The sequence below is a fragment of the Carya illinoinensis genome, chromosome 8, assembly GCF_018687715.1.
Source record: "Carya illinoinensis cultivar Pawnee chromosome 8, C.illinoinensisPawnee_v1, whole genome shotgun sequence".
NCBI classification, from domain to species: domain Eukaryota; kingdom Viridiplantae; phylum Streptophyta; class Magnoliopsida; order Fagales; family Juglandaceae; genus Carya; species Carya illinoinensis.
In genome coordinates, this window is record NC_056759.1 from 30,571,943 (window position 1) to 30,592,078 (window position 20,136).

The 20,136-nt window shown below is 36.6% G+C and overlaps 2 protein-coding genes across 2 annotated transcripts; both read right to left on the bottom strand.

Annotated features, from left to right (window-relative positions):
• Positions 1-6,778: 6,778 nt before the first annotated feature.
• On the bottom strand, positions 6,779-7,282 carry LOC122274596. Its single transcript, XM_043083622.1, has one exon. The coding sequence runs from the start codon at positions 7,280-7,282 to the stop codon at positions 6,779-6,781; it is 504 nt and encodes a 167-aa protein (XP_042939556.1).
• A 9,701-nt stretch (positions 7,283-16,983) lies between these two features.
• LOC122319389 (L-type lectin-domain containing receptor kinase IX.1-like) lies at positions 16,984-19,170 on the bottom strand. Its single transcript, XM_043137442.1, has one exon. It carries the CDS (start codon positions 19,162-19,164, stop codon positions 17,146-17,148), a length of 2,019 nt encoding a protein of 672 aa, XP_042993376.1. The 5' UTR covers positions 19,165-19,170; the 3' UTR covers positions 16,984-17,145.
• Between the last annotated feature and the right edge of the window lie 966 nt (positions 19,171-20,136).

The window sequence follows — 20,136 nt, forward strand, 5'->3', positions numbered from 1 at the left end:
ATTCACAGGAGAAAAATCGCCCAAAACTAGAGAGAAAAGTCTCTAGGATTTAACGGAATATTATAAAATCCAGCAATAATCAAAATCAGTCCACAAGCTGGACTGTTATAGCCAAAAATCGTGTTTATCCGAATTTTGCCAAAAATAGCAAAATCTCAGAAATCACTCTAAATTGAAATTTGAAATAAAATAAGCAATCTGTAAAAAATCCGGTCCAAATCGGATTTAAAATAACTTCCTAACCAACAAGCGAAATATTACTATAAATAGTAAAAAATAATAAAACTAGTGATTCGGAGGGGAAAACAGCAGAATTTGAGGTCGAAAAAAAGGCACATGGAGCTATGCTGAAACAAATTGGGGTCTTATGTGCGATTCCGACACCCGTAGCTAAAGTTATGGCCAAAAGACTGAAACACACTCAAAACGGCCCCAATGAGGAACATATCATAATCAATTCCCGCCTTTGCGCTGATCTGCCAACTCATGGTATCTCAGCGCCATCAAGGTGCAATCTGACAGCTCACCATCATCTGTCTCGGATGCCCCTGCATCATGATCACTAGTGAGGTGGTTCTTGATCTTTAGAGCCTGCATCTTCTTCTTCATTCATAGAAGTCGAATATTCCTTCTAATTAATTAGATCTATTAATAACATATATAATATCCCAACCCTTGATCTATTACTGACATGTAAACTTTGAGCTTTTATTCTAAAATTAAAATTAGAGCCCCTCAACATAATTAGAGTGCAAGAACGTTTCTTTCTCAAATTACGTGAAATCTCATGCTGTAGCACCAAATAAACCAAAATTCAACCATGCATACATCAGCTCTCTCTGATTAGGGCTGTTCATCCGAACCGGGTTTTACCCGGGCCGGACCGGAACCCGGATAATCAGGTTTCCGGATATGGTTTTTGGCCCAGATTTGATCCGGGCCGAAACAAGGATTTCTAAACCAGGGTTAACCGGGTGGGGTACCAGATTTTAAACTCGGAACCCGGGTTTAAAACCCGGTACCCATGTTTCAAAAGATGAAAACGCTAACCTAATTTCTGAAGACGCCGCAGCCAGCAGACTCTCTCGCTTTCTCGCACGCTCTCAACCCACACCGAAGGTCCAAAACTGTAGCCTCTGCCGATCGAAGTTCCACTCCATCGTCTTCAGCCTTGTGCGCCAATTGAAGTCAGTTATTCTCCTTCTCAGTTCTCTTTCTCTTTGGGTCTTGCTTTTCATTCTGTCTTTAGGAATCTAGGATACGCCATTCTCATATTAATATTTGATGAATGTTTGGGTTATTACAGGAACTTGGTTTGGGTTCAATTTACCCATTTGATACTTCATACTTCATTCTGTTTTTAGGAATCTAGGATACGCGATTCTCCAAAAATCTCTCCCTGATCTTTTTTTTTTCTTTTCTCTATTCAAAAGGAAGTTAATTGTTGCTTGCATTTTGGAGAATTTTAAATTACAGATTCTGCTTGTTGAAGGATTATCGAGTGTTATAAAAGAAATTTTAATGGAAAAGCTACCAACTGTTTGTGAAAATTTCTTAATGAAAATAGTACTCTGTAGATAGTTGTTTTTTAGTTTTTTATTTAACTACAAATTACTTTATTAAGGGATTTTTCTTCTTATATATTGCCTTTTTTTTTCCTCTGTTTGGGTTTTCTAGAAATAGAGCTGAGTTCAATGATGCCAAGAACTATAAGTGTAATTCTGTTTGGTTTTTCCTTTGTTTGGGTTTTTTTTTTCCCTCTATTTGGGACAATGACCTGTTTAAATAAGTGTAATTCTGTTGGTTTTGAGGATTTGTGGGAATTTGAAGTGGGTATTTTTTGGGAGCTAAAAAGCTATGGTGGGCTACATAGCATTGCATTGCATGTTCTTGGGCCATCCTTAATGGCTTTGGTACCAGATGGGTGGATCGTCTGGGGGCTCTGGCCTCTGAATGTAATGTGATAATAAACCAAACATTTTTTTTTTTTTTTTGATAAATCATAATAAACCAAGTGTTTGGAGGGATAAATCTGAAAGAGAGACTGTAACTGTGTCCATCTTATCTGTATGCTTGTTAATCTTGTCTATATGAACTTAGCTTAAGGCATGAATTTCACTTTAGTTTCTTAATTCCAATTGTTTAGAGAAAAAAGAAACATTGCTAACTGAGAAATCCCTCACCTTGCACGTATACATGCATCCACAGTATCAGAGTCTGCCAGATTCTAATATATACATTAAATTATTATGTATATATTATGAACATTGAATACTACAGATTTCATATGTTGATGCTACTCTGATAATGATGAGTATTGAAATCGACCTAAATAATAATCCCAACACATTCCAAAAAAGCCTTGAAGCACAAGATGCAGCCAGTAATCCCACAAGAAACAATTCACGAAAGAAACAATCCACAGTGTTTTGTTTAATTCTATCTGCATCTAGCTGTCCTCTGTCCAGTTATTTGTTTATATAATGTTCAGTTATTTGTTTGCTGTGTTTGATTTTTTATTCTACTATGTTTGTTACTCAATAACAGATGGAAGAAGATTATGTGAGTTGTAATGTCGGTACAACTCAAAGGGTTGGTAGTGACTCTTTTTCTCTTTCAGTTGATGTGAAGGAGCATGAGAATCTACCAACTTCTTCATCCACATATACACAACAGCCTACCCATTCCATCCCACCTTTACCCAAAAAGTCCAAGAAAACACCTAGTAACCAATCGGTGGTTTGGGAACATTTTGAGAAAGTGCAACCTCTTGACCCCAATAACCCAAAAGCTAAGTGCAATCATTGTGGTAAGCAGTATAGTTGCCACTATAGGAATGGTACTTCTTCTATGAATCACCACCTTTATAATGTATGTGAAAATTCCCCTCTTAGGATTAAAGGAGCTGAAAAAAGTAAATCCTCTAGTGGTAAAAGGGATGCAGAGGGAAGAGTATATAACCCACAAGGTGTAGTAAAGTATGATGCTGAAAAACTTAAGGTGTCAACCGCTAAGTTTTTTATTAGGTGTGAATTGCCTTTTAGGCTAGTAGAGCACTTGGGGCTTATTGAGTATGTGGCTAATTTAGAGCCTCGATTTTCATTGCCATCCCGACTCACTTTAAAAAGGGATTGTATTAAGCTGTATAACGAAGAAAAAATACAGCTAAAGAAATTATTAGATGGTCAAAGAATTTGTCTAACCACTAATACCTGGACATCGGTGTGAAACATGAACTACATGTGCATTACTGCACATTTTATTGATTGCAATTGGAGATTGCATAAGAAAATAATAAAGTTTTACCAAATTTCCAATCATAGGGGCGAAACTATTGGGAGGGTGTTAGACTTGGGGTTGCATGATTGGGAGATTAATAAGATTTTGACCATCATAGTTAATAATGCCTCCTCTAATGATGTTGTTGTTGATTACATGAGGAGGAGGATAAAGGATAGTGATTGTACCATATTGGGTGGTGAGTTCCTTCACATGCGGTGTGCTGCCCATATATTGAATTTGGTTGTTAAGGACGGTTTGAGAGAGGTTAATCAATTAATATCAACAATTAGAGAAGCCGTCAAATATGTGAAGTCTTCACCTTCAAGGTTTTCCAAGTTCAAAGCTTGTGCAATAGAGGAAAATATTAGCGGGAGGATGCTTTGCTTGGATGTTTCCATTAGATGGAACTCCACATACTTTATGTTGAGCACCGCTATAAAACACAAATCAGCCTTTGAACGCTATTATATGTATGTGGATAATGAATTCATGAACCCAACTAGTGATGATTGGAAAAAAGTACAGATTTTTGTTGAGTTATTGAAAATATTTTATGATGTTACATTGAACATTTCTAGTTCTTTGTATGTGACAGCTAATGTATATTTCCAGGAATTGTGCACAATCGAAGATACATTAATTAATATGTGCATGAGTAATGATAGCATCACTAGGACCATGGGCACGAATATGAAAAATAAGTTTGAAAAGTATTGGGTAGCACAGATAAGTTTAACTTGATGATATATGTTGCATTTGTGCTTGATCCAAGATACAAAATGTTGTCAATGAGGTTTTGGTTGCGACGATGCAAAGGGGATGAGATGGGGGATAAGATAGAGTCCAAGGTTAAACTCTTGTTAAGCCGCTTGATTGAGCAATATAACAAATTTCGTGTGGCTATTGGACAGAGTTCTAATGTGGCTCAAGAGAGGCCAAGTACTACTTCTACTTCTTCTAGTAGCTCGACTAAATTTGATAGTGAGTTAGAGAAATACCTTGAGGAGCAAGGGTTCATGGAGTTTAGATCAGAACTAGATAGCTATTTGGATGGACCTTGAAGGTAAGTTTGAAACTTGAAATATTTTTTTAATATCTATCTAACTTAATTTAATATATATCTAACTCTGTTTTTTTAATATTTGTTTAGATGATTATCTAGCTTTAGCTTCATAGCAGGCTATTGTGAATCAGCCTTTCCAATCATGTTGAAGAAAAACTAGAGTAAGTAAAACTTTTCTTTGTTCTGTTTATCTATTAACTAATTCTCAATAATGGTGTTAGTCAAGTCATGTTATAGAATTAATTTTGGTTTTTCCTGAATTCAAAGGACCAGTTCCTCCCATCATCCCATTTTCTTTTGGGTCTCTTGGCTTTATGACCCCTTTCTGTATCCTCCCTCTTGTTTAAAGGCATTTATTTCTCTAACAATTTGAAAATTTATGGCACCACTTTATACAATGGCCTCAGCCACCCACACGTTTTTATGACATCTTTCACATAATTGTTGGCTTTCTCCTATCTGACTGGAAGTTGGTCCTTAATATTTTGAATGAGGTTACAATTGATCGTGGAATATCATCATACCTTACAAATTTGGAATTAGAACAGCTAAATGTCCGCAAATGATGATGAAAAGTAGAAGATAGAAAGTGTTTGTATAAGATCAATGTTTTAATTGTCAAAGACAGACAATTTTGTAGGGTTTCACCTGTTTACTATATGAATATATCTAGGCATATAAAATTGTTGAATGTTTGCACTAGCTAGCTCTTTGACATGCCTGGCCTATTATTTCTCTGCCTTCTCACTTCCTTTGCATGATTTTATACAATAATTTTTTGCTTAGTAATTTGTAATTGCATGAATTAAATTGGTATTCAAAAATATTTAGAAAAATTTTAATTACGATGAAATGACATATCAAATTGGTCTGTTGTGCTGTTATTAAAAGTTTGAAAATTCAGGAAAAACCAAAATTAATATGTTAGTCAAGATTTTCTACTTGTTTATTATTCCAGGTACTCAGTATTTGTAGCTTAGTCCCGTAACTAATGCAGCCCATCTGTACTTTGTCTTGTGAATGGTCATTGTCATGACCAATTGGTCGTATTTTATTACCTTGTGAAACTTGGATTTAAACAGGTCCTGCACGTCTTTATCCATCTCTTCAAGACGTGAAGCACCATTTTATTATGTTATCCCCTAGAAGCGTGTAGATGTTTGATGAGAGCGCTATTTGGGACAACTTATTCCAAGAACCTTTACTGTTATGTTGGCTGATTACTCAACTCAGTAACAGGAGCACATGCATTGAGAAACATATAGTTTTAAACCAGATTTGTGATGAAATGCAAGCCTACATCTGATGATGTCTGATTATTTTGAAGTTGGCTGCTTGCTCGAAATTGCCATAATCCACTACAGAGCTCTCCTCTTGGACTTTTACTTCTGATTCTTGGGACAATGGTTGAAAGTTCAAATAGAATATAGAAATCTTACCAGTTTTTTATCCTTCAAGTTGTATTATGGATGTGTTTTTTTAGATTTATTTTGTTATTTTGTTTGTTAATCAAGTGGGTGCTTATAACTTTTATAGCATTCCATCATTTTTATCGTTGGTTTGTATCTTGATAATTGTTGTAAAAATGGCAAAACGTGATCAATTTATAGTCATAATCACATAATCAGAGTGGCTACAATGACACTAAAAAAAAAAAAACCCGGGTTCAACCCGGAATCTGGTTATTTCAAAACCCGGATGCATCCGGGTTCCGGACCGGGTCTAATCCAGATTAACCCGCGCCGGGTTTTGGCCCGAATTTGAGACCCGGTACCCGGGTTCCCGGGTTGGAACCTTGATGAACAGTCCTATCTCTGATCACTACTCCCCCTTGAGTTTTCATGTTTCTCTACGTTTATTACAGATCGAGTTGTCGACTAATTAGGACGTCGTTTGTTTTGTGTATAGACGTTGTGGAGAGAAAAATGCCTTTGGGACAGTCCAGGGCTCCACGCATGCATGGACAATATTGATGACTCCTTCCGGGCAAGTTGCACTAGATTAATAAGTCCTATAAACAGCACCTGGCCGGCCTCCTTTGGGGCCAGGACTATAAAATTATAAATCGCATGATTCGCATTCACTATTTCAGCTAGCTGTTTATTTCTTTAAATGAACATTACACTAATGTATTAAATTCTGGAACTGTTATACAAATAATTAAATCCATACTAAATGTCTTCTGGCCGGGAGCAGAAAAATTAGTGGCATGCTGCATGCACCAGCTAGTGAAGTATATATTAATATTGGATGTGCGTATGTGCATGCTTATGAATGCAAATTATGCACCGGCCAGCTAGTGAATTATATATTGGATGGATGAGCTAGCTTCTGAATTAATACAACACCATTATTGGTACGTACGTACGTCTATCTTGGCATGCGCGCACTGGCTAATTAAGCATTTTTTTCAAAGGAAAGTTGCTTGTATATTCAACTTAATGACAAAGAAGAGTACATATTACAATTAGGCTGAACGACCCTTGTAGATGACTCCTCAAAAATATCTAAGGCTTCCTTAGCTAGACAATGTGCTTTTTGATTGCCACACCTCTTGACAAATGAAACACTGAAATGTACAATCTGAGTGAGAAGGTTTCTAGTGTCTGACATGACCAATCCCACACTATCCCACCTCTCCTTGTGAAGACCAATTCCTTGGACTACCTGCAAAGAATCACCTTCCAAGATTACTGAAGACAGGTTCAACTCAGATGCAAAAATAGCAGCTTGAAGTCCTCCAATTGCCTCTGCCAGCAGTGGAGCAACACAGCTACCCTTAGCTACCTTCTTTACAGCAACCACACCACCCATATGATCTCGAGCTATCAGACCAAACCCCACCCTGTCACGAGCTTCACTCAAAGCTGCATCCCAATTTATCTTAACAACTCCCTCAGGTGGTGGGATCCAACTTGATGCCTGGCTGGTGTGCATTCGGGAGAGAGAGGCTGGAACCACTTGAGCAATTCTAAAGGCCTCAAGTTGAAGAGCAGCCCTCTATGCTAGAACTCTAGGATGTAAGAAAGATCCCTCAAAAACAAACTTGTTTCTCCTTTGCCAAATATCCCTTGCTGTCATAGCAAAAGCTCCCAAAGTTTGTATATCACATTGGTCCTTTAACCCCTCAATTATCTTCACAAAACTCTCTGCCCTTACAGAGCTCTTTTGTAGCCTTTTTGGTCCATTACTCCATACATCCATGGCTGAGGGACAGTTCCACAATATATGGCCTGTTGTCTCATTTGAACTGCAATAGACTGGCATAAAGGAGAGCTCACTATCTTCTTCTTGAAGAGGTTCAGCATGGTAGGCAATGACTCTAAGCAAGCTTTCCACACAAAAACCTTAACTGAATTGGGAACCTTTAGTTTCCAAAAACAAGTCCAGTTTTTAAAATTAAGTGCTCCACTTGATGACTGACCCCTCAGACTTGTTTTGAGTTCCTTTTGCAAATGATATGCACTCTTAACTGTGAATCCACCATCCTTAGTGCCTAGCCAGACAAGTCTATCCTTTGCCCCACACGTGCTCACACGAATCTTCTGAATAATTGCAGCATTTGTAGGGCCAAGCAACCTTAATATCTTCTCTCTGTCCCACTACTTGGTTTCTTCATTTATTAGTTCAGCTACCAAAGCTTCCTCAACAAAGTCTTGCCCGTGTCTCTGAACCATAAAGGATGATGGTTGAGGTAACCATCTATCCTTCCATATTCTGGTCTCCTTTCCATTACCAATTCTCCACATAGATCCTTTCTCAATGAGAGCCCTTGAGGACCAAATACTCCTCCAAATAAGTGATGGTCTGGCCCCCAATTTGGCCTGAAGAAAGCTAGAGTTCTTGAAGTATTTTTCCTTGAGTACTTGGGAAGCTAGAGATGCAGGGAACTGGATGATGCGCCAAGCTTGCTTGGCCAAGAGTGCTGTGTTGAAACTCTCAAAATCTCGGAACCCCATCCCTCCTGATTCCTTTGATCTTCCCATTTGACTCCAAGAGACCCAATGTACTTTATTTCCCTTGTCTTGTTGGCCCCACCAGAACTGGTTCATCACTCTGTTAATTTCCTTCAATATCACCTTGGGGAGCTTGAAAACTCCTACACTATACGTTGGAAGAGCCTAGATGACTGCTTTGAGGAGAATCTCTTTCCCTGCCTGTGATAGGAGCTTTGTCTTCCAGTTGCTCACCCTGCTTCTTACTCTGTCAAGAATGCTTTTGAAGGATTTGTACCTTGATCTACCCACCAGAGAAGGCAGACCAAGATACCTCTCATAGCACATGGTAGCTCTAGTGCCAGCAATCCCCAAGATGTACTCTTTAGCTTCTAGTCTAGTGTTTGCACTGAAGTAGATTGAAGTTTTGTCTTTGTTGATTTTCTGACCCAAGGCCCCTTCATAAATACTGAGTAGAGAGTTAATAGTGGCCCATTCCTCAGCTTGTGCTCTACAAAACAACAAACAATCATATGCAAAAAGCAAGTGGTTAATGTTGATCTAGCCCTTGCCTACAGGAAACCCATGAATTCTTTTGTTCCTTTTAGCATGGTTAAGGAGACTACTAAGCACTTCAGACACTAGCAGGAATAGGTATGGGAAGAGGGTGTCCCCCTGCCTAATGCCTCTTGAGGGTTTAAAAAAACCTTGGGAGGAACCATTAAGGAGCAGAGAGTAAGACACACTTGATACACAGCCCATTACCAACTTGATCCACTTCTCAGAAAATCCCAGCTTAACCATAACAGCACGTAGGAAGTCCCACTCAACCCTGTCATATGCTTTGCTCATATCAAGCTTAATGGCCATATGACCTTGCTGTCTCCCTCCTTTAATTAACATAGAATGCATAGTTTCAAAAGCCACTATTACATTCTCGAGGATCAATCTCCCGGGAACAAAGGCACTTTGTGTTAGGGAGACAATTTGAGGGAGGATTATCTTAAGTCTATTGGAAAGGACCTTTGATACTACTTTGTATAAAACATTACACAACGAGATGGGTCTGAACTCCATAACAGTTTTAGGGCCTTTTACCTTGGGAATGAGTACTATAAAAGTTTTGTTGATACCACTGATATCTCCCCCTGAATTGAGAACTTCTAGAACAGCTTGAGTAACTTTATCACCAATAATGTTCCAATGAGCTTGGTAGAATTCAACAGGGAATCCATCTGGTCCAGGGGAACCGAGGGGGTTCATCTGGAACAAAGCTTCTTTTACCTCACCAGACGAGAATTCTGCATCAAGTAAGGTATTCATGTTCCTATCCACTTTTCTGTCGAGCCTGGCTATGCACCCACCAATTCCCACAGGATTGCTTGAAGAGAAAAGGGACTGGTAGTACTTCCCAAAGCACTCAGAGATTTCCTCTAAGTCTCTGGTCAGGCTACCATCTTCTCTAACCAAGCAATTGATCTCATTAGTTTTCCTCCTCTGATTGGCACATCTATGGAAGAACTTAGAATTACTATCTCCATCTTTGAGCCAAGCTTGCTTTGCCCTTTGTTTCCATTTGACATTTTCCTCTTCAAGTAGCTTGTCAATTTCCAGCTGAACTTCCTTGATAATACCAGTATTTGTTCCTGTGTTACCTTCCTGCAAAATAGCCAATTGAGCCAGCTTCGATTGGATAATTTCCTATGTTGTTTAAGGATGGTACTGCTCCATTTCACTAGATCTTCTTTACACTTGCCCAGGCATTGTTGAGAGCACCACATATGTGATCCTCTTTGCTGCACTTGAGAGGACCAGCAATTGGCTACAATTACATTGCATTCTTCATGCAATTTCCAGGAAGCTTCATACCTGAAGATTCGCTCCTTACCACCCCCCTTACTGACATACCTTCTCCCTCCCTTCTTAAGATGCATTACAAGTGGGCAATGATCTGAAGAATGTGCTGCAAGAACCTGGAAGCAACAGTCAGAGAAGCTCAAGGTCAGTTCCAAATTTCCCAAAGCACGGTCTAGTCTTTCCTTGGTGAAAAAAGGCCCCTCTCTATTGTTACACCACGTGAATTTATTGCCTTCAAACCCCATGTCACTCAAGCCACAATCTACCAAAGTGCTTCTAAACTCTTCCATCTGGTGGTAAGGTCTCATAGCTCCCCCTTGCTTCTCATGTAGGTGCAATATCTCATTGAAATCTCCAAAGCATAGCCATGCTAGACCGTCTCTTGGTTTCAAAAATTTCAAAAGCTTCCAACTGTCTTTCCTATGAGCTGTTACTGGCGAGCCATAAAAACCAGTTAAAAGAACTTGTTCACTGTTGTGTTCCAGTTGCAGAAGCATAGATATATGATGCTGAGAGTATGATTGAAGGATAAAATTATCCTCACTATGCCACATGAAAGCTAATCCTCCACTCAAACCCCTGCTTTCAACCACAATACAACAGTCAAAACCCACCCTTGACCTCACCTCCTCAACCTTTTTCCTACCACATTTTGTTTCAATTAAGAAAATAAACTTGGGCCACTTAGTTTTCACTAGCATTTGAAGCTCTCTGACTGTACGGGGGTTCCCAAGCCCCCTACAGTTCCAGCTAAGGCCTATCATGGCCTTTGGTGGGGCTACAAAGCAGCCTCCACCAATTGAGAACTGGAAATGTCTCCTGCATTGAGTTCAGCCAACCTTCATTTTTTCCTTGGCAGACCCACCACCCCTTCATAGCTACTGTCACTAGTACCCCTCTTTTTAGAACTTGCCTCTCTTGCTCTAGTAACTCGAGGACTCACCTCCCTAGCTTTCCTTTTCCACGTAGGCCCCCTTTTCTTAACAGTGCTCCTACATGAGTTTTTGCCCACCTCATCTGACTTCCTAAATATTCCCAAGGTCCAATAGTGCATATACTCTCCAGCAGGCTTGCCTCATAAGCCTTATTATTTTCTGTTTCCACATGGGACATGTCACCTCGGGTAGCCACCATTTCAATATCTTCCTGAGATCCTGCATTGATCATAGCCTTTCCCTTTGCACCCTGGCCTTTCCATTTCGAAGTCTATCCAGGTCTGAATGTCCCATCCTTAGAACAAGTCCCCGTGAATTCCTCACCAACCTCCCCTACTTAGAGGATAGAGCTGCAATTTTCCTTTTAGGAGGCTCCTTGAATGGCTCGAGATGATTCACCAAGCTGCATTCCTTTTCACCTTTCATATCAGCATTAACTGCGGCTTCTTCTTCTTCTTTGTGCCACCCCTTCTGGTGGTTAGACTCCCCAGAGCCACCATATTTACGGAAGTCAAATATGGAGGAATTCATAGGCTGAGCTCTAATCCATGGACCAAATTGCTCTCTTAACTTTCCCTCCTCTGAACTTGCCCCCTTAGATTTGCTACAAATTCGACCTTTATGCGATAAGATTCCACACGTGAAGCATATATTTTAGAGCCTTTCATACTTGCATGAAATTCAATGTGTCTGGCTTTCCATCTTTAACCACTTCCCCCTCAGTAATGGTTTGTTCAAGTTCATAGCCACTCTCACCCTCATACATTTACCCCAAGCCCTACCATTTGAATCTGCATCTACACGGATTACTTCCCCAATGGAAGCACCCAACTGAGTACCAACTTCCACAGTCATTGCAGCCAAGGGGAGCCCATGCAACTGTACCCAGAAGGGTTCAAAGTTAAAACTAACTGAGTTCAGGGGCATTTTTTCATCAACTTCTTGAACATAATGTTGCGATCAAAGAACCACGGTCTACCCCCTAGTACTTTCTCCTTATCAGAAAGATGTTGGAATTCTATCAAGAATTTGTGGTTTCGAAGATCCTTGAATTGCACCCAACCTTCTAATTTCCATACTTGAGACATAGTCACATGAAAGGCTTCATTACTTATTCCTTTATCCGCCAGTATGCCACCAATGATACAGTACTTCCATCTTGTGGAGTTACTAGACGTTCCTTCATTAGAGACATGGAACACCTTGCTTTCCTCTTGAGATAGATGCAGTCTCTCCCACCTCTTAGAAATATCCTCTTCCTCCATAACCGTGGCCTGTGATAACTGTAACTCTCACCTTGAGAGACAACTCTCCCTACAGGCGTAAGAAGACTAAAACCTCACTCTTACTCAAAAGAGAAAGAAAAGGACCTGCGTATGTAGTCTTTCATCTAGTCTGGCTAATTAAGCTTTGCTCAGCAGGAAGTTGACCACAAAAATGCACCACAAAGTTAAGATATTTTGGCCTCGTTTGGATATACAATTCAAATAAAATAGATAAAATATTTTAAATAATAGTAAAAGTTTTTAATTAAAATGAGATAAAATAGTTTGTAAAAAAAATATATTTGAATAGTGATATGAGTTAGATAATTTTTAATTTTTTAGATTTGAAAAAGATGCAAGTTTATTTAAATTTTCAGCCAAATTGTGCACTATTTATTACTGTTTACACACTGTTTCTTTATTGTTCACACACTATTTTATACAGTTTGCTGTTAGATTTTATTATTTATTTAATTTGATATTTTTAAAATTTAGAGATTAAATATAATATATTTAAATAGAAAAAACTGTAATACAATAAGATGAGATAAAAACAACTCCGTATGGCTTAATCAATACATAAAGATTTTTGGGTTAATATGTATATTTTTTAAATGCAATTGAAAATTTAAATGGAAGAATTATTAACATATCAAGTCTTGACCTGCAAAATAACAAGAGGCCCAATATTGGAACACCTACCGCCCATCATATAGGTATATGCATGCACAGAATTTCCTCTGGCCGCGTTTGGTGTCTTGCGTACTTTTGTTTGCTATTTTGGGCCTCTTAGACCAAAATCGGTTCTTGACTTTTCAACATAGGACCAATTTTTAAAATATATATATATATATATACCTAATTTTTAATATTATATAAAATATGTTATATATGTATATATAACTTTTATGTATATATAACTTTTATATATAATATACATATATAATTATATATGAAATTTTTATATATTCTATATATTTATATATGAAATAATTTTATATTATAATTTATAACATAAAATTTTAATTTTAAATATATATATTTATATAATTTTTATGATTAATCTTTGTATTCCTTTCATTGACATGACAATTTTGAATATGCAGCATGCTTTTATTCCAGTATGCAAAATTCCTTATCATCTTTGAGCCTTGCTTTTGGACTCCTATTAATGTAGAAGAATACATCTGAAGATGGGTGGTTTCATGATCTCATGTTTACACATAAATCAATCTAGTGATGAAAGATCAATGATTTCATCATAGAAAATGATATAGCTCTTCCTCTATCAAAATATTATAGCTTTCTTTGATCAGTCAACATAATATAACTCTCATGTGAAAAATAAGTAAAATCATGTTTGAAAACCATAATTTCGTGTGTGACAGACAATAAATAGTATGCGTAAGTCAGATTAGGTTCCACCGTTAACTATTTAACCTAATTTTCAATCGAGAATACATGTGCTTAGCGAGTAGATTATCACCGACTGATCTCCATGAATCTACACTATCACAAGGATAATGGGTGGATTTATTTTCCATTACATCATGAATGCATGGATTTTTCTATAAAACAAAAGGGAAAGTTGACAGATGCTAGACCGGTATATATCAGGTACAACAGGGGAGGATGTTGATACCCAGTACTTACATAGATACTAACTTTAGAAAAACACCTCATAGTTTCCTATTAGAATCCAAGTTAGGGTTTCCTTAAAGAAAACTCTTTGATCTCTTGTTTTCTTCTCTCATCCTCTCAAGTGCACCACTACTGGAGATGCCCATGAGCCACCATAGCATTGCCCACATTGCTACAAGTCATCATGACCTCCACTCACTATAGGTGTACTCTCTCTCTCTCTCTCTCTCTCTCTCTCTCTCTCTCTCTCAAAATGAATGGTGACCAAAATATACCCACACATTGGGGCAAATACCTATTGGTGTCTATTTCCTTAAGTAGGCAAGAAACTCCTTAAATCACCCATGTCCTGTGTTGGATATGAGTTTAGTTTAGTGTTAAAATCTACCCTTAGGAAATGGCTCTCATGAATCGCAACAAACTACAAGGACCAAACTATTAACTGTGAATTGGCCAACCGTTTCGAGTTCTACAAGAACCAGGTCTAGGAAGTCCAATGGCTAGATATAACCAGCCCACCAAGCAATGAATGAGAAATAGGGCCTAGTGTAGAAAAAAGGATCAACATGGGAGATGAACAAGGCTTGCTCTGAAGAACGTACACAAGAGATCTCAACAGTAGGCACTGTTTCTAACATAATGTTCAGCTAGTGGTTGCACTCACCCACCTGTTACAAGAACGTGATCCAGAAGAATCAAACAGTATTAAAAGTGACAGTGTGGTACCTTATACAGAAGACGGAAGCTCCTGACACAAGAAATGGGGCCACCTCGATAGGAAGTATAAAAACTTAGCCACAGGTTAGAATTTGACTCTCATGCATTCTTACATATATAGAAAAATCCTCTCTATTACATTAAGATCTGACTTAGATATCGGAGGTGTTTAATCACACACTGAGCTCTTACATTGTTTGTGTGCAAAATTGTTAAGCCCGTAGACCAGTATGCAAAACACATCATCAACGATGGGAATGCACGTATATCCTTTAATTTATATCGATGAAAAGAAGGTAATAATCTGCTTGGTGAGTTCACCTAAGGGTAGAGATGTAAACAAAAAATCTGAAAAATCGAAAAACCGCTCCTGACTGATCCGGTCCCATCCGGAACCGGTTTCTGTAATGGGAAAACCGACCAATCCGGTTCCAATTCTAGGCTTTTTAGGACTGGATCAGACCGGTTCCATTTAATATGTGATTTAAATTATTTTTTAAAATATTATATATAGCATTTTTTATATTATATATAAATTTTATATATAATATATAATAATATAAATTATAACTATATATAAGATAATATTATTATAATTTATAAAATAAAAATTTAATCTGAAACATGAAAATTTAATTAATCATATGTTTTAAACATAAAATATATATATTAAGAACATTTTATCATAAGAACTACTTAGATTGAGAAAAAAAAAGCTTAAAAATAAAATGTATAAATCATAAAGTTGATAAATAATAAATTAATTTAAAAATAAACTGAAATTGTAAAATTTTAAACTAAAATTGATAAACCACACCAATATTTTTTTATCACTTTAAATCAGTTTAAAATTGAAAATATAAATCCTAAATATCCAAAGATTTGAATTTATATATCAAAATTGTAAATAAGATCAACCTAAATATTATTTACAAAAAACAAAAAAAATCACTCAAATTTTATTAATTTATTACCAAAGTTTTATGGCCAATAAATTCTTAATATATTCTTTTTTATAAGTACATAATACATTAATATATTCTTTTAGAACTTGGACTTGTAATTTATTGAATTGTTAGACTTTTGGACTTCTAATTTAAATTTTTGGACTTATTTTATTCCATAGTAGATTTTTCTTTTTATTGTAGATTTTTTTCAGTTTTTGTAGTAGTTATATTTATAGGCTTGTAGCAAATGTTTGTAAAGCAGATTTTAGTAAATCAGATTTTTTTTAATAAAGCAGATGTTTTTTAATAAAGTAGATTTTTGTAATAGTAACATATTTTGGAATAAAATTATAAAATAAATTTTTTTAAAGTAGTTTTTTTTAATAAACATATTTTTTTTATAAATTTATATTTTCTTAAAAAAAAGATCGGACCAAATCGGATTGGGACAAGTAAAACCGAACATGTCGGTTTAGGGGATAATCAATACATAGTCGATTTTTAAAAATATAAAACTGGTATATATCATTTCAATTTTAAATTTTGTCTAAAATTAGACCCGACCGATTACATCAGTAGAATTAATTCTTTCAAGTTAGAGGAATGTGGCCATTTATTGCGTCAGTTTATGCGCCGAAATATTTAAGGGGTGACAACCAGCGACCTTATAAAGATAGATTCGGTGTGTATATGTATATATAATGATCCTATTGTATCAAATGCTGCTCTGGGCCGGGCAATGTGAACTACTCCAACATTAAATATATCGGAGTTCATATACCTATATCTATCTCACACCAAATTATAAAAATGCTTGAATAAAAGAATTGTAGAAAATCTTCATCTGCTTGATTAAAGTTCCCTTTCATTATAGATATGTGAATATGAATTTTTTTTAAAAAAACTTTTTAGCCAAGGCTTACAAGATTTTCTCAGTGGGGTACCTTAACTTTTGAGGAGGAGACCAAGACGTTGGTGAATTTTGGGTTGGATTTTTCTAACCATTGGGTGCTTTTGAGTCTTTTTACTTGCAAGCCATAAAATTAAATTTAACTCTTTCTATCCATTTAAATTTTTAAAATAAGTGGTAATTTCACACAAAACTTACACGGACGAACGAACACTTGGAATTTGCAAAACACGGACGAACACTCAACTTACAGCCACCTAACTAGGCCATCCAGAACCAACTAAAAGAACTCAGAAAGATTAAAAAAACACGTGATTTTCTTGGAATCTGGCAGATTAATTAATATTCAAACTTGGCAGGCAAAGAAAATGTCAAGCAATTAATGATCATTCGTGAGGTGGTTCTTGTTCTTGTAGAGCCAGCATCTTCTTCTTCATAGAAGTCGAATATTCCTTCTAATTAATATTGGAGATTATGAAAAAGAAAACTACACAAATCAATGCGGCCTCATTGAAGTAAATCTATTAAACATGACTATAAGCTTGATCGACGCCCGAATTTAGAAGAGCTTTTGCGGAACCCTCTTACATATTTCACAAATAAGTAGAGCAACTGCTACATGAACACTGTGTCGGGTCTTTCGTTGACCCTGTGTGACCCAATGATGTATCGGAGAATATACACATATTCACCGGAAGTAGAGAATACATTGGCACAGGAAACTTTGAGGGAAGTTCGGGCAATGGAGCTTCGGAATTAAGAACATTTATCACTTGCTTTATTGAGGGTCGGATAATGGGATCGGGATGGCAACACCATAGCCCAACTACCATCAAGCGTTCCATTTGCTGCTCATCGAATTGCATGCTTAATCCCTTGTCAACAGCTTCAAGGATTTGGCCTTTTCCGTAGAGATTCCATACCCACTCTACCAGCCTTACCTTGCTCTGTTCTTCCCTTGGGTCCACTGGCTTTCTTCCACATGCAATCTCAAGGCAAACCACTCCAAAACTATAGACATCAGATTCCTTACTTGCCCTGCCTGTGGTGACACACTCTGGGGCTAGGTAGCCCATGGTGCCTGCCAAAACAGTTGTTTGTGACCCCAACTCATGGTCTACAAGCCTCGCGAGACCAAAATCACCAAGCTTGGCATTGAAATTTGCATCCAACATGATGTTGCTTGACTTGATATCTCTGTGCACTACACATTGTTCCCATTCTTCATGAAGGTACAACAAAGCAGACGCCAATCCAAGGGCTATCTTATCCCTTACCGGCCATGTTAGCATAATCTTTCCTCCAAAGAGATGAGTATCGAGGCTTCCATTAGGCATGCACTCGTACACGAGGAGGAACTCACCCTGTGCATGGCACCAACCAATAAGTTGAACCAAATTTCTGTGTCTTAAACGACTTATGATTTTCACTTCTGATATATACTCTTTTCTCCCTTGCTTTGATCCTTTCGAGACCCTCTTAACAGCAATTTCTGTACTGGATTCACTTAAGAAACCCTTGTAAACGCCTCCGAATCCTCCCTCCCCAAGCTTCCCTCCTTCGTCAAAGTTGTTTGTTGCATGAGTAAGTTCACGATAAGTGAACCTCCTCGGCCCAGTTCCCTTTTCAAATTCATCATCCATGAAGAGATCATCGCCCAAACCTTCATTTTGATCTCCATCACCCCTTTTTCTCCAATAGATGAACCAAAGTAGACCTAAGCCACAACTCAATACACCAAAACCCACACCTAAACCAACCCCCAACCCCACTTTATTTTTCTTTTTAACTTGATTTTCGACCTCCAAACTTGAATTGAATGACCAAGAGTGTATTGTATGTAATTCTGTGTACTGACCTGTAGCAGCGGAGAAACCAACTCTAACGAATTCAGGCAACACATTTGTCAAATCAACTTTATATGAAAGGCTGGAGTTGCCACCGAAGACCGGATTATCAGCATACGTTAGGAAGACACTAAGATTTTGGGTGGTTGAGTTATAACTTATCCATGCGTTTGCCGTTGATCCATTCCTGATGCTGCTTTTCCATGTGACAGTCGCCACAGAGACAATGGAATTGACATTGATTCCTACGTGATTATCATTTGGATCCCAGCTGTTATTGTGAGTGTCAAACTCAACTGCCACAATTTTATTCAATGAGGTGTTTGAATTGGATGCAGCATTAAACAGTCCAAGAGACCCTCCAAATGAATTATCAGGCAGTTCATATTCAAACGGTGCAATGAAGAAGGCAATCCCATCACCATAAGACGATGCATTCAAAGCATTGACGACAAAGGAGAAATGAGTTGTGAAATCGGCAAGCTTCCCTGTTCTTGCATCCCTGAGGCGGACAGTTTTATTATATGAGGCTTGACCTTCACTTTCACTGATGGAGCCATCGCGTTGATTCTTTGTGAGTTCAAGAACATCATTACCAGACCGGAATGCATCACCCTCGAGTTTTATGTTTGCCATATTTGGCTGGAAACTAGGATAGTCGAAGGAAAATGAATTAGCTTGGGGAAGCAGAAACAAAAAGAAGATGAAGATTTGATTCAAAAGGGGTCGATGGATGTTTCGAGGTTGAAGAAAGCATGAAACCATGTTGGAGAGCGCCATTGTTGAAAAGCATATAGAAAGAAAGAAGTTCGTGTATATATATATATACTAGAAGACGTTCGAGCAATGAATAGGAAATATATATGTTAATTATATATAAATAGAAATATAAATAATATATACAGTAATCCAAAAAAAAAGTACATTTATTCACAAATTTAAAAATTAGAAAAAAAAAATTCATGACAAAATGGAAGGAAAAAATTGAGCATAATTTCTTATGCATCATATTTTATTAATGTATGGTTTGAAATACCAAAATGTTCACTTGTACTATTGTAGAATACCGAGCCATTTTAAGCAACTAAAAAATAATAATATGAATAAAAAAAATGGAAAGCAGATTAATGAGTTTTACAAATCAATGGCTTTTGTATTATACAAAAAATGTAAATTATTTAAAGAATTGCTCTAAAAAAGAGTTCAATTCAATTATGTAAAATGAAATATAAAATACATTTAGACACAATAACCTGCTACCTGTAGTTGGTAGTGTTTATCATCTAAATATTTTATTATTATTATTTATATTTCATTTTCTTTTACTTTGATTTTTACCATAAGTAAATTCTTTTTATTTTTCATAATTTAAAACACATATATTTCATTTTCTTCAAAAAAATATATTGAAAATTTTTTAAACCAATTTTTTCATATTTTGATTTTATTTTTAATTTTTGTTTGGCTTATATATTTTTGTTTTGTGTATAAAACTGAATTATTTTACATTGTATATAAAAACAAATTGCAAATAAAAAAATATATATGAATATTGTAAATTTATTGATAGAAATGAAATATTTAAAAAGAATAAAAAAAGATTATTTCAATGATATAAAGAAAAAATAGATAAGTTGATAGATGATATATTGTAAAAATTAATATATAAAATAGAAAAAACAGATTTTGATTATGTATTTTAAAAGATATGATGAAAAATTATTTGAGAGTGCTACA

What these genes read in the sequence shown, in the direction of transcription:
- LOC122319389 (XM_043137442.1), bottom strand. Translation starts at nt 19,164, where the DNA reads ATGGTTTCATGCTTTCTTCAACCTCGAAACATCCATCGACCCCTTTTG.
- LOC122274596 (XM_043083622.1), bottom strand. Translation starts at nt 7,282, where the DNA reads ATGCACACCAGCCAGGCATCAAGTTGGATCCCACCACCTGAGGGAGTT.